Source organism: Desmodus rotundus, chromosome 2 (assembly GCF_022682495.2).
Source record: "Desmodus rotundus isolate HL8 chromosome 2, HLdesRot8A.1, whole genome shotgun sequence".
Lineage (NCBI taxonomy): Eukaryota > Metazoa > Chordata > Mammalia > Chiroptera > Phyllostomidae > Desmodus > Desmodus rotundus.
In genome coordinates, this window is record NC_071388.1 from 78417937 (window position 1) to 78433664 (window position 15728).

The 15728-nt window shown below is 41.1% G+C and overlaps 1 protein-coding gene across 5 annotated transcripts in view; it reads right to left on the bottom strand.

The window, feature by feature from the left end:
• TMEM45A (transmembrane protein 45A) overlaps positions 1 to 15728 on the bottom strand; it is an 82467-nt gene that overhangs the window by 16426 nt on the left and 50313 nt on the right. The window contains exon 1 of one of the 5 annotated variants that reach the window (XM_053919424.2): positions 14865 to 15007. The exons of 3 other annotated variants lie outside the window; for them this stretch is intronic. In XM_053919424.2, coding sequence (XP_053775399.1) covers positions 14865 to 14871 — 7 coding nt within the window. In that variant the 5' untranslated portion in view covers positions 14872 to 15007. Of the gene's footprint in view, positions 1 to 2291; positions 2431 to 14864; positions 15008 to 15728 lie in introns of those variants that run through there. One more of the 5 variants, XM_053919425.1, reaches the window with a different exon arrangement.

A 15728-nucleotide genomic window follows, 5' to 3' on the forward strand; every position in this document is an offset into this window, starting at 1 on the left:
GAGGGTTACTGGAATCTCCTGTGGTTATTTAATTTCTTGACTGCAGCTAGAAAATAGGCTTCTTGAAAGCAGAGACCATAAACCTTTCTTTCTACTCCCCATTGGACTGGGATAGTGACTTATACACTATGAAGTTCTGAATTATAGTTATAAGAGTATAACTAAGCCCTTCTTAAAACACACGATCATTTATTTTCAAAATATCTCCATTCTGATGTCTCAAGCACACTTATAGTCAACATACCCCCAAAACTGAACCAATCATAGTATCCACTCACCCACTGCCAGAAAATGTCTCTCCCCAGTTAACTATTTTGGTTAACACCACCCTTCACCCACTTGCTCAAATTCAAAATATGAAAATTATCCTAGAGTTCACCTACATCCCCGAAAACCAATTACTTATTGGGACCTATTGTTTCTACTGCCTTACCCTCCCCTGCCCCAAATCTGGCGACTTTCCCTAGCCTCGTCTTTCTGTCTGCTTGGGGAACCCTCCCTGACGGCCACACAGGAGAGAGGCCCTCTTCTTCCTTCTCCAGGTACCCAGTTCTCACTTTACTGAATTCTTTGTGTGATCATTATTGAAGGTCTGTCCTCTCCACGAGCCTCTGCGTTCGTTACTGTACTGTGCAGTGAGCACTTGGGGCCTCTCAGAGGGTAGGCGCCTCCATTTTTTGAGGCTCCTATATATTAAAAAAGGAAGAAAATGCCAAAGCAGGGTTTCAAAAACTGTGGTTGTTTTTAAATGTTTAGATTTACCTAATCAATGCTTTCAACACACACATAAAATATATACCTAATGTGGAAGATAACATGAAAAATTAAATAACATTAAACCCTTCATAAATGTGCAGCTGTAGGCCAGATATCTTCCTAGCCCATCTCTGGGGCCAGCTAACAGGTTCCCGCGGCCCCCCAAGAGCTGAGTGAACCTACCTCCGCACAGCCATTGGGATGGGATAGGGAGGCTCTGGGGAGTGGCTGAAGGTTTTTAAAAAGGAATAGGAAGTGATTGCAATGGGAGGGAAAAAATGGGCCCCTGTTTGTACTTCAGTTATAAAAGTTAGGTAACTTTAGCCTTTTAATCTAAAACAATCTGATGGTTCTTGTCATGTTCTGTTTAAATGACCCAGACAAAACGAAGTCAAAGCAGGCCTGCTGTATCTGCCTGACCCCACAACCCCGGTGCTCTGGCACTGCAAGCAACAGTCATTTTACTTCGTTTTCAGTGTGGCGAGAAAGGGCTGCCTGGATCCTCAAATATCACTTCAGTGTCAACTCCTAGAACACCATTATCCATAAATCTGCCTTTTTATCCCCTGTTTTACTGTTCCCCTCAGCCTCAACTTACTACTTGTACAAACCAAGTGCTCCAGAGTTTGATGAGATCTTAATCCAAAGAACAGACACATTCCCCTTGGAAGAAGAAAGGGCTTTCCTCAAACACAAAGGAGGAGCACGCCTGCCCGGCAGCCAGGAGAAACCCCAGGGAAAATCTCCAGGAAATGAAACAAAAAGGTCCTTTCTCAACATCCTCCCTGCCTGATCTCAGCCCTTATAATTTCACAAAAGGAAAGTGGTTCACTCAGGCCTAAAAGGGTGTAAGATTCAATCACTGACTTCTAGCTGCAGTTCAACCTCAAAATTCATACTCTTCCCCTCTCCAAAACCCCTCTGCGCCTAATGACACCAGACATCATCCTTTGGGTTAAAGATGAGAGAGAACTCCTGATACCCACACTGGCCCTTTTTTTCCTGACTGCCCCTTCAACACACGCACACACACACACACACAATAGCCAAAAGGGAAATATTTTTAACCTGAAGCACTTAGGAGATAGTATTGGGTAAATCCCAAGATGTAAATCAGATGTTAGGTGTTAATTCTCAGTGGTTACAGTCACATCAACCACAGACTAGGCCCGTGCACAGACAAAGGAAAGTAGCCCAGAGAAACTCTAGTTTTCCTGGTGGAATCTCAACTACATATAAATATTAAATGAATATTATGGGAGGAAACTTAAATTTCACCTTAAGCCATCAATAAAATTAGGAATAGTATTCCTAATCTTAATGACTCCTATTTCAAGACACATTTGTAAATCCAATACCCTAAGCCACTTTTAACTATTTATTGAACTTCACTTTACTGTTTGCCTTAACACTCAAAGCAAAGCATAGACAAGCACACGTAGCTTTCATTTTTTTTGATTCTCTGTCATTTCATAGCAGCACTTTCCCAAATTTCAACAGTTTTGAAAGAGTTTTCTTAGTTAAACTATTCTTACCTTCACACTTTCCTTAATGTCAAGTTCAATTCAATTCTTCTTCCACGAATTTACAATGGTTCTGGTCTCAAGAAGGAAAAGCAGATGCTGATTGGCCTAACCCTAAAGCTCTTCCTCTGAGAGACTAAATCAATGTGCTCATCACTCCCAGAATGAAGTTGAGTGGATGAGCCTCCGAATGTCACATGTCTGCATAAATGTGAACCTGGAGACCACACCCTTTTGAATATCCTATCTCCCTGTCTAAACTTGTGTCATAGAGAATTTCCCAATGAGACTCACCTTGTCACCCCACCCACATGACCACTAGCGTCAGGCATGTACCACCTGCTATGAGATCCAAAGCTAGTGGGGTATGTGCAATCTTTGCTATCTCTCTTCCAGGTGATCGAGATGAACATAAGACAATATAAGACATAAAACGTAAGACAAGGTTATGGCAGCAGTAACATAATAGAGCCTGTTTGACAAGTCCTATAGAGATAATCCATTTCCTAACATGCAGTACCTCGAGCAAGAGATTGCCACAGGTGCCAGGGCTGCAGTCATGGTCAAAACCAAAGTTATAGGATAATAAAAGATGATGGAACAAACCAAAAATAATATGAGAAGAAAGCCCACCCTAGGAAGCAAAAAAAAAAAGATGATAGAACAAAATTGTTATAGGTCAATAATGAAGTTCACGTGTTCTCAAGGAATATGCAATGTGGTAGAGAGCTGAGTGCACAACTTATTCTAAACCAGTGTGAGGCTTGCACAAAGTGAAACAGGAACAAGAAAGCAGGAAAAATCTGACTCTACCCTGGAGAGCCAGCAGCTGTTATCCTGTCTGTACACAAGCCTTAGGTTTCCTCTCTCTGTTAAACCTTTGGTGAGCAAGGCCATGTCTTCTATAACACTCTGCACCAAGTTAGCACTCTGTAAGTAGCCAGTGGCCCTGGCCGGTGTTGCTCAGTTTGTTGGAGCGTCGACCTTTGGACATAAAGGTCACAGGTTCAATTCCCATTCAGGGCACATAACTGGGTTCAATCCCTGGTTGGGGCATGTACAAGAAGTCAGCCAATCAACGTTTCTGTCTATCTCTCTTTCTCTCTCCCTCCTTCTCTCCAAAAGCAATAAAATAGAAATGTCCTCAGGTGAGGATAAAATAATAATAGATAAATAAATAGCCAGTGAGTGATGAGCTACTGCATGAACTTGACCTCCCTGAAACACTGACTTGGGTGGCAACCAGTGTCAGAAACAACTGTAGTGGTTAATTAAATGCAGATTCCTGGCCCCGCTTCCGATCTACCAAATCCATCAGCAGGGAGAGGCCCAGGAGTCTAAATTTTGACAGGTACCGCCTGTTGACTTTTATGCATTCTTGAGCTTTGAGAACCAAAGGCTTAGAGTATGTGGAAACAAGCAGAGTGACACTGTGACAGTAAGATTTCAATGTGCCCTCCCTACCACCATACCCCAGAGGCCATTCGTCAACTACCATGCCATAAACCTTGATGTGTTTGCTCACAGAGGACAAAGGTGGGTGGCTCAACAGCTGCTCCTGAGGCCAGAATAATAGTCTCTGTCACAAGACAATAACTATCTAGAGCACTGCCCTTCTAGTTATTTTATCTTGTTGTTAAGATAGTATTTCGTTTTATTTTGGTCTCTTCTATACACCCGCCTTATTCCTATACCATCTTTATATTACAAAACTATCCATGTCACGTGGGCAATTTTGAACCAAACATCCAGAATGACAGACTATAAACCTGAAAATATGATAGTGATGCAAATCATATTAATGTCTTAAGAAAAAGAACAACAAATAGAAAATGAGAACAAATGTTATGTTGCATCACCTGCCTGTAATTATCTCTTTAAAGTAAACAGAAGCCTGGACTCTTTCTGTTCGTAGTGGTGCGATGAGATGAGAAGGGGCTAACACCCACTGAACGTCCGTGTGTGCTAGTAACTTTCCAGTTATCCCGTCTTTGAGACAGCTCGAGGAAGTATTGTTGCTGCCAGAAGTATGCGGAAACTGAGACTCCAAGAGATTTGCTAACCTATAGTAAGTCACAGAGTGAGTGAAGGCCAAAGCTAAAATTCCAAATTCCTTATGTATCTGATTCCACACACCCTATTCTCCTAGACAAGGGCAAGAACTAGAAAAGGTCTGTAAATAGCCCATCAAACAATCTTCATCAATCACCTTTGAGCAAGTTAAACACTGTAGCGAAAGGGCTTCCCCTTCTAGGACTTTCTACCATTGAGTTGTAAGCACACGAAAAGGAGGCAAAGTTTTACATGTGGCCTGAGTGGTTTATTTACCACTGCTGTAGCCAAAGTCAGAGTGCTCAGGGCCGCCAACAAAAAAGACAGCAGGGCTGAGCGATCTGCAAGGACTTCATTTGACAAAGGTCTAGATGCCAGGGGTAAGAACCTAAAGAAGTCATTCTACAGTTCCAGGCTTCATGCTGCTTCACAAGTTCAAGTCAATGAACGATGATTGAGCACTTCATACATATCTAAGGATTTGCTTCAGGTTATTGGGGCCTCCGTGGTGAGCAAGTATATCTACTTTCTGTTCCTGCTGTAACTCGGCTGGAAAATGTTCTCCAATTTTAAGGGGCCATGTAAGTAGATCGGGCCTGCCCAGATGATCACATCTTGTTAACTTAATCACTTCTGCAAAATCCCTTTTGCCATGTGAGGTAACACATCACACATTCTAAAAATTAGAACTGCTTGATGAACTGCTTCCTCAAAGACATGACTCCCAAACTCAGTATCCCACTCCCCAGTCTCCGCCCAGAGGAGACAGCTGTGTAACTGTGGTTCAGGGTACAGGCCCAGGCAGCCAGTGGCCCATACGAGCTTACTGAGGAATGTACAACCAAAGTGCAGTGACCACACCTGAATCAACAGTGTTGACACATTCACTTATATTGCACCTTCTAACAGGGGAGTGCTATTGTCAGGAGCTCTTCTGACAAACGTCTGAATGAATGTTTGTCCTATCTACAGAGAAGTTCTCCAGCCCAGTTCTCATGGCTTTGGCTGACTCGCCTCTCTTTACCCACTTTCCTGCATCCTGCTCTTCCCTTTCTTTTCTCCCTTCTGCCTGACACAACCAGCTCTTAGAAGGCGGCAGAGATGTATCAGCATCCTAAGCAAATTGCTTCCAAGAGCACAAAGACCATCTTGGGAAATAAAGACACTTGTGGATCAAATTCCAAATTTTGGCTTAGCTTAGATATCTGTGTGTGGCAGGGTGGTAGACAGAAGATAATAAATAGAAGCCCAGAGAGCCAAGAATAAGGAAAAAAAGAAATGATTTGCTTACTAGGGCTAATAAATCTCTGGTTTATGAAGCTCATAGGCTTACAAACTACATAAGCACCCAGTTCTCCCCACCCTTCAGCTTCATTCAGTCCAACGGTGGATGTCTTTTCCCCAGCAGGGTACTCTGAGAAATTCATTCTAATCTGATTTTCCTCTAAAAACCTGTTCTGGTTCTCCACTTCCTCCCTCCCTCCTGCCACCAACACACACATAAATTTGATTTGATCAGGTGTGTGTCCTGGGTTAGGGCCTCCACATTTTTTCCACTGTATCCATCTAACACACACCCAGCCTTGGCAACCATCCAAAACAACTAATCATTGAACCCTCACCCTGTGTCAGAAGGGACAATGTGAGACATCAGAGAAATGAGGTCATTTTTAACCTAAGGATGTCTGGGGTTCCCTGCGAAAGACTTTTGGCAAATTTCTGGCTTGTTGAGAGGCAATTCAGTTTTTCTGTGAATGTGTACCTCTAAGATTACTCAGAGATATGTATGGGAATGATGAGTTCTCCCGGCTGCCTGCTCTATCACTCATTCCCTCATCCCTCTAACTATCCATCCATGTTATCAACGCATATTTATTAAACAACTGTGATGTGTCGGGTACATTTCTATCCATCGGGGACACGAGCTCAAATCAGAATCCTCGTATTAACCAGACCCCCAGGTGATTCAAACGCACATTAAAGTCTGAGAAACACTGGTCGAGAGCAGCACTTCTCAACAGCACTATTGGCATTTCGGGCCCAAGAATTCTTTGTTCTGTGGGGCTTTCCTGTGGTAAGATGTTTGGCAACATCTCTGGCCTCTACGTACTAGATTCTCACAGCACTTTCCTCCAGTTGCGATAATCAAAAATATCTACAGATGTTGATACAAGTCCCAAGGGGCAAAATCACATTTCCTTCCCCAGTTAAGAAGTACTGGTTTAGGGAAATGCAAATCAAAACCATAATGAGATACCACCTGAAGCCTGTTAGAATGGCTATCAACCATAAGACAAGAAATAACTAGTGTTGGAGAGGTTGTGAAGAAAAAGAAACCCTCATTCTCTGCTAGAGGGAATGTAAACCGGTACAGTCACTATGGAAAACAGTGAGGTTCCTCCAAAAATAGAGCTACCATATGACCCAGCAACCCCTCTTCTAGGTATCCAAAAAATTTGAAAACATTTATTTGTAAAAATATATGTACTCCTATGCTCATAGCAGTGTTATTCACGATGGCCAAAACATGGAAACAACCAAAGTGTCCTCCAGTAGATGATTGGATAAAGATGTGATCCAGAACTACAGTGGAATTCTACTCAGCCATAAGAACACACGTACTACTGCCACTTACGACAACGTGGATGGATCTCGAGACTATCACGCTAAGAATAAGTCAGACCAAAAAAGTCAAGAACCATATGATGTTACGCATATGTGGGACATAAAACTGAAAGCAACAAATGAACAAAGAAGAAAAACAAACAAACAAAAACTCATGGACACAACAGCATGGTGGTTGCCAGAAGGAAAGGGGGGTGGGGGGAGGTAAAAGAGGGTAAAGGGGGTCAAATACACGGTGATGGAAGGAGACTTGACTGTGGGTGGTGAACACACAATGCAATATACAAATGATGTGTTATAGAATTGTACACTTGAAACCTATAAATTTTTTTCTTTTAATTACTTTTTATTAAAATATAACATGCATATAGAAAATGTTAACAAATTGTCTATTACCAGAAAACCAAAATTTCTCCTTGAGATCTCTGCCAGTTACCAATACTTCCCACCAAATTAAGCACTATCCTGATTTTTACTTCTATCTGTTAGTTTTACCCAGTTTTGAGTTTAATATATATTTGGTAGGAATTCTTATATATGCTTTACATTTTCCACATAAATGTTTGTGAGAATACATCTTGTTGTATGTAATTTATTCATTTTTATTGCTATACAACATTCAATTCTATGAAACCTATATAATTTTATTAACCAGTATCACCCCAATAAATTTAATAAATTTTTTTAGAGTATCGGTTTAAAAGGCTCTTGGTTAAATTCCCTTAACATGAAAATTCTTTCTTTTCTATGGGGAAAAAAAAGAAATGTAACAAATTTAACTGTTAGCAACTGTACCAAAGTCCAACCAGGACCGTGTGCACCCTTCTCAGAAAGATCATATACACATTATTGCAACCAATAAACAAACAAAACATTACTTGGAAAAATAATGTCTGCATAATTCCCAGGACCTGTAACATAAAAATCTTTCAAAGTTGGCTGGTTCATATTACTGCTGAGGACAAAGTGGGGGCGGGCATAAATGTGACATACATGACGTCAAGGACTGATCCTTGGGTGTCACCACTGCTGATTATATTTGCTCTAGGTGTAACCACATAAGGTCTATCTGAAACATCTCCCCACTTTGAAAAAGATGGCCAGTGTGGGAAAAGTGCTCTGTGTCCACCATCAAACAGTGAAAGCGGTGACACAAGAGGGAAGTCATGTTCCAGTCTCGCTCATGTAAAAGTAAGTCACGTACGCAGAGGCGGAACCGGTGATGTCTGAACACTGCAATTCTGAGTGCAGGAGCCATCAGCAGAATAACTCTTTGGTCTCTCAGCCTCTTGGGGTTGGGAAATTTATGTGTCACTGTTTATTTTAATTGTTACATTTTTAAAACCTAATCTAAGAAATAATAATTCCTGATTTTGGAAAGTACCTATGATAAGTAAAGAAAGAAACAAGGTAATTTCAGTTTTTGATGAAAGAAGCCAAGATGACGTGAGAGGTCTCAGGCTCAGCTTGGGAGAGAGGGGACTGTGGTTCTACTTTGGAAGTGCTGAGCTGGGCTGAGCTGAGCCAAAGGACCAAGGCCCGGCAGGGACTGCCTCTGTGAAGTAACCGCGGCCATCGGCCCAGTCCTGCCCTCGAATGCAAGTTGTATTGGCTCCATTTCACAGAAGAGGCTGCTGAGCTTGAGACATTCCACGTCTTGTCTGAATATCCACAGTCAGTAAGAGGTAGAAGGCAGGAAAGGACCCCAAATATCTGGGGTACTGGTGGACAGTGTTCTTTCTGCACCACCAGCCACCCCTGCTTTAGTGTCCTATGGCTGCTCTAAAAAATTACAACACAAGTGTCCTAACTCACAGTTCTGAAGGTCAGAAGTCTGAAATGGGTCTCACTGGAGTAAAATCCAGGCGTTAGCAGGGCCATGCTCTAGGGGAGAATCCACTTCCTTGCCTTTTCTAACTTCAAGAGACTTCTTGCATTCTTTGTCTCGTGGCTCCTTCCTCCATCCTCAAGTTCAGCATCACAGTATCTTCAAATCTCTCTCTCTGGTGCTGACTCCCATTCTTCTGCTGTCACATGTCCTCCTTCTGACTGATCCTCCCGCCTCCCTCATATGAGGACCAGGACCCTTGTAGTTATTACATTGGGCCAACTCAGATAATCCAGAGTACTCTTCCCATCCCCAAATCCTTAACTTAATCAAATCTTCAAAATCCCTTTTACCGTGTGAAAGAAACCAGAACATCTCATACCAAAATATGCCTCTTTGATATAAAAATTATTTTGAGCTGAAGGCAACTAAGAAGCAGCAAATGCACGAAAAGCTGTCTCTGCCCTCACCTTTCTACCAGGTGATATACAGGCAGGATATAAACTCTCCTTTCACTGGAAATAGATTCTTAGCCCAGACATGGCACCAGAGGAATCTGCACACAAATTTCACTTCATTAGTTGCCCCCCATGTGTTTATCTTCCCACAGTTTACCTCCTAAAACTGTTTCCCATTTCCGCCCATTTCTCGACAAATCTATTGTCCTTTGTTGCACAGACTATTTAAGCCAGAATTCTAAGCCACCACCTTAAGATAATTTTCACTGAGGTTTTTTTCCCCTGTGAGGTATACTGCATGCATTAATAAACTGTTTTTATCAGCGTGGAGTTTCCTCAAAAAATTAAAAATGGAACTGCCTCATGACCCAGTGATTCCACTTCTGGGCATATATCCGAAGAAACCTCAAATACGAATTCGAAAGGATATATGCACCCCCGTGTTCATTGCAGTGTTATTTACAACCGCCAAGACACAGAAGCAGCCCCAGTGTCCATCAGTAGACTAGTAGATTAAAAACTGTGGTACATAAAAAAAGAATAAAATCTTACCATTTGCAACAGCAGACCTAAGTGAAATAAGTCAGAGAAAGCCAAATACCATGTGATAGCACTTACATGTGGAATCTAAAGAACAAAATAAACAAACAAAACAAATGTATAGATACAGAGAACAGACTGATGAATACCAGGGGGAGGAGTGTTGGGGGCAAGGTGAAGAAAAGGTGACGGGATTAAGAAGTGCTAACTGGCAGTTACAACATAGTCCCAGGGCTGTAAGGTAAAGCGTAGGGAATATAGTCAAAGTATTGTAATGACTATGGATGGTGCCAGATGGCCATTTGAATCATGAGGGAACACTTTTTAAACTATATCGATGTTTATCTGCTGTGCTGTACACCTGCAACTAATATGAAATAGTGGTAAATACGAACTGCTATTTAAAAATAAAATACTGTATTTTGCCATGTATAATGCACAATTTTTTGCCCAAATATTTGAGGGAAAAATAAGGATGCACATTATACATGGGTAGTACTAATTCTGTATCTATATAAATGTTTTTAATTCTTTTATTTATGCTTATGCATTAAAAGTGTAACTCTAGAAAGCAATAACGATATCCGTATGCAAAATAATACCCCGAACACAATAACCAGTTTTGTTTCTAAATATAAATAAATAAATAATTGAATTAAAAATTAAAACAAAAGATTTTTTTCCTGAAAGTTTGGGTCAAAAATGTGGGTGCACATTATGCACAGGAGCACAGCATACACAACAAAATATGGTAATAGAAAAAAAGATTTAAAAAATCTGCCACGAATATGAGTGAACCTCCCCCCAAAACAGAATTACCTTCCAGAGGACAGGCCCTTTGTAGTACAGGCTTCCCCACTAGGTGAGTGTTCTAGGAACACATATGTATCAGGGCACCAGTTGGCATTGTTGTGAGAGGCTGCGTTCGGCTTCAGTGAATTTTTTGGAAGATTCAATATGTTTGCCCATTTTATGATGGGTGGTTTACGAGACACCTGCCCACACCATGCTAAGTGTTCAGCAGTTTTTGACAAAAAACAGCATGACCCCCATGCCTCACCTCCCTATTTACCCAATCTTGCCCCAAGCAACTTTTTTTTTGTTTCCCTGGGTGAAAAACATCCTCAAAGGGAAACATTTTGCCGGTGTGGAAGAGGTAAAGCAAAAAATGGCAGAAATACCAAAAAGCATCAAAATCAACAAGTTCAAAAACTGTTCTGAGCAGTGGAAAAAACGTCTCCGTAGGTATATTGCATCAAAGGGAGAGGACTTTTAAAGTGACTGAAGATGACGGTGAAAGAATAAATACACAATTTTTTATAAATAAATTCTGGGTTTTTTTGATCCCTCCTAATATACGGAGAGGGACTCTTCATGTGTGCTGACATACAAATTTTATTTTTTTTACTGAACTGGAATTATACTTTTTATTTCACCATCAATTGCATATCATTACATATTTATATTAACTGCTTTGTTCAATTATAAAAGTAATACATGTAAATAGATTAAGAATATGTAAGAGAATATAGAAAAGTAAAAGACCTCTCTATAAATAAGTAAATAATAAATACATAAATAAAAAATAAAAACTGTTTTTCTCTTGTTAATTTGTCTGCTTGTTAAAGAGTCCCTGTTAAAACCCAAGATGGGTAAAGTTTTGCCTCCCCAGTCTCTGCAGACACAGATGGGGCCAGTTGGGATGCTCGACCAGCTCTAGAGCCAGCACATGGGATCCTAGGAAAACTGACAAAAAGCCAGTGAAAGCTAAGAATTCCTACCAGACTCAGCAACCCCAGACCTCCATTTGTAGTACCCAGCCAAGAAAGGGAGGTATAATTTTTCCTTAACCTTTCTTTCTCAAATTCCTTTCCAAATGCCACCCCTCTCAAAAAAAGTTGTAAAACTTAGTTCTTCAAATAGTGACTCTGTGGATTTGGTTGTGGGCTACATATAACCTTTCAGGAATAGTCATTGTTTTCTTTGTCACTATCTTTGTGCATTTGTCATAAGGAGGCCATATAGGGCCTTTGTCATCCCTGCTTTCTTCGTTTTATTTGTGCTACAAAAATTCCCAGTAGCCCATCAGGTAATAGAGATTAGCTGGTCTGTGATTTAAGGCATCTCTGTAAGAGACCAGAACAATGAAGGTCTTTATTTTCTTAGAGTGTCTTTGGGAGAAACTTTGGGTCTTGAGGGGAATGCATCTTTTGTACCCTTTTTAGGGATCCCTCTTGTGTCCACAGTTAAGCCATAAAGGTGTATTGATTTTAGCCATAAAAGGGCAATGGTTTAGAGTCCTATTAAAATGGGTATACCTTTAAAGATTTGGACTTGTGCGCCTAAAAAGATTTTTTGTAGAGAGTTCTCATTCTACATAAATATCCCACTGGTCCCTAGAGCAAGGTCCCAAGAATAGACATCAAGGCTATTTGATTGTTTCTTATCCTGTAAGGAGACCTCATCAGCTCCAGGCTTTAAAAAAAAGAAATACATTGAACTGTCCTAGACTTAGGAAAAAACTATCTTAAATAGCAATTGCTTTAAATTTATAACAATAAACAAACATACCCTTGAGTTCCTTTTTTAAAAAAACAACTTACACACTTTTCTCTTCCCAGAGATGGCATCAGAGGAAGCTACATGCTGACCTTACCCCATTAGTTACCTCCCATATATTTGCCCTTCCCCAATTTGCTGTCCTTGGAACCCTAAAAATGCCTTTCTACAAACTTACTGTTCTTCATTGAGGATGCTATATAAGCTGGAATTCAAAGCTTCTGCTTTGAGTTACTTTTTGTTGAGATATCTCTACATGATGTGTGCTGTAAATATTTAAAAAACTGTTTTGTTAATCTGTCTTTTCGTTAAAGAGTCACAGCTGTCACATGGCTGAAGGTCAAATTTTGCCTTCCCTGCACATGTAAGGTAACGTGCTCTTGGTTTCTGGAGACTAGGACACGGACATCTTCAGGGGCCCATTACTCAGCTTACCACACTTCCTTAGGAATGTCACTCAGAGGAGGACCTCTGACAATTATAAAAATAAAAATAAAAATGTTTTAAATCGCTAACAGGCAGAGGAAAAGTAGAGAACAAGAACAGCAGTGCCCTCTACAGTCTCAGGTTCCAAGTCATTGAGGGAGACTCACGAGCAGTGTTACCTCTTCTCAATCCTGGCTGCGCCATAGAATCCCTTGAAGAGCTCACACACACACACACACACACACACACACACACACACACAGAGGCCAGAACCCCTTTCCTAGAGATTCTGCTTCAATTAGTCTGGGTAAGCCCAGACATCAAAATTTTAAAATTCCCCCTCAGGGAGTAAGAGCCCAGATTCTGGAATCAGACCATTTGCACACAAAGGCCAGCTCCATTGCTGTGTGCTTGACCTGAGGGACGTTATTTAACTTTGCTTCAGTCTTCTTCTATAAAATGAGAATGATGATATCATTCGAACTACCTAATGAAGCTGAAGATAAGCTGACATAATACAAGTAAAGTTCTTGCCACGTAGTAGATGCTGCATAAATGTTATAGGCTGTTTTCGCTTTAAATGCCTCAGAGCTCTGTGGAGGAGTGCCTGATCCCAACTCAGGCAGGACCCAAAGCGATTTCTGTGTCTAGGGTGTGGAGAATGGGAGCGCGAAGCAATGAAGCACAATGTCCCCTGCCCTGCCTGGTTGCGATGGGCTATGGAAGTGTTCACCCCACAGGAAGGGCAGCATTAGGAGCAGGGGGCAGGCCTCCTCATGCTGGAGTACGTAAAAGTTAGACAAGTGAGTAAGAAAACACAGAAAGGTTGAAGCTTGGGGTAGAAAAGGTGTGGTTGGCTATTAAATGGGAGGAATGCTAAGAGCCATCCAATAGTGCCAACACATTTTACATGGACTAATTAATTTAATCCTCATAATTACTATATTCATTTTAAAGATAATGGTAAAAAGGTGCATTTTATAGAGACTATAACACAATTCACAAGAGTGTCATAAAAGAACCAAGATTCAACCCCAAATCTATGTCCAAAAGGGAAAAAGGACAAAAAAGACATCTGTCGAGCACCCACCACTCTAGCAATGCACAGAGTCCTCTCAACTCTGTGGCGTAGTATCTTTGTCCCTATTTTACATCAACAGAACAGAGACATGAAATGCTAACCTGCCCGGTTCAAATAGCTTATAAATGCAACAGTGGGATCCTGACTCAAGCCTGAACCTCCGCCCTCTTTCCCAACACTTCCACCCTTCTCCATGCCTCAAAAGCTAACTCTAACAATCACAACAAGAATCTTGAACATTTATCGAAGGCTGACTCTGTGTCAAACATTGTACTAAGAGCTTTATATGTACTATCTAAAAAACGTCAAGCAAGATGACTGTGACATAAAGACAACATAGTCACTCACCTGGGAGGGTTGGAAATCCAGCTTCTCAGGCCCCATTCCTACCTACTGAGTTAGAATCTGCATTTTAGCAATCCCCAGGTAACTCATCAGCACATTAAAGTTGGAGAAGGCTGCTTTGGATAGTAGCTTTCATTTTGCTTTTATCTTTCCAAAGAGTTGTTGTGGCCATGTGTAGGTATGGCCTAAGATTCTCCATCCACCCAAACTCACAAGGCACCAGTGAAAGACACACAGGAGGCGGCTGCAGTTTAGGGTGATATCAGGGAGGGCAGGAGGCCCACTAGAACCCTTCCCCAACATAGCTCTTTACCTCCGAGTGTTCCTGCTCTCCCTGTGCACACCACCAGGCCGCAGACACCCTCCGCAGGAGGGCACTCCTTAACGGGACACAGCGCACTGAACGTGGGGTTAGCTAACAGCCCTGTGAGAGCCAGAAGGGGATAAAGCACTATTTCTCAAACTGGAGTTACATGCAGACCTTTCAAAAGAAAAATAAAAGTTCTTTCATAGCCGGTAGGTTGACTTGTTTTTATTATAAATTTTCCTAAATAGTAGAAATATATGGACAACTATAAAAACAAAAGCAATATATACATTAAATATAAGCAAAACCACAAAACCAACACAAATTAAACTACTACAAATAAAGTACAACAACAATCTCTCACCTTTCATAGTGTGACTCAGGCACTGAAAGCAACCAATATCTTCTTTTTGGTCCAGAATCTGTACATAATGGGTCCCCCAAATCGACTCAATTCTCTACTCGCATTGAAAGCACTGAAAGGCTGTCGGGCATATCAAGCCCATCCTCTTATTCATCAGCCTTTGATAATTAAAGCAGGCTCTTTGCCCCTGCCAGGTCCTACCTACAAATGTGAGCTCCAACACGGAGATCATCGGTTGAACCCCGACACAGGAGGCTCCTCCCAGTGATCCAGCACACCTGGACATTTCTCAGGCATTGTCGAGATGAAATGCAGTTAGGTTATTGCGATAGAAAACTTGCAGACCTCCCTCCCTGCCCCCAAGAACACGCCAGCAGACACCCACTAGTTAATCAATTTGACCTTGGAAAACACTGGGATAAAGGATTAGGAAGAACTGTACCCATATAGTTAATGAGGGGAAATTTCTCTTTTTATAAACATTTCTGTTAATAACTGAAGATGAAATTATATAGTTTAGAACTTTACAAACCCTAATAAATGAGTAAACAAACTCAGGCATTCATAAACAAGGACTGCTGACATCCAAAAAAGACAAGCCAACAAGACTGCAAAATAATAATTTGGGTGTCCTCCTCTCTATATTACCAATGACAGGGAATATAGGGGCAGAGAAGCATGGTAAATGACATGGGGATGCAACCAGTAAAACCCAGTGATACAAAATTTAACAAGACAAACTAGTTTTTCTACAGAAAAAAAGTTAAGCAAAACAAACAGAGATGAAAGGAGAATTTACACATCAACAGAGACTCCTCTGAATCATATCTATAATTGCAATGTGTGGGCTTTATTTGGATCTTA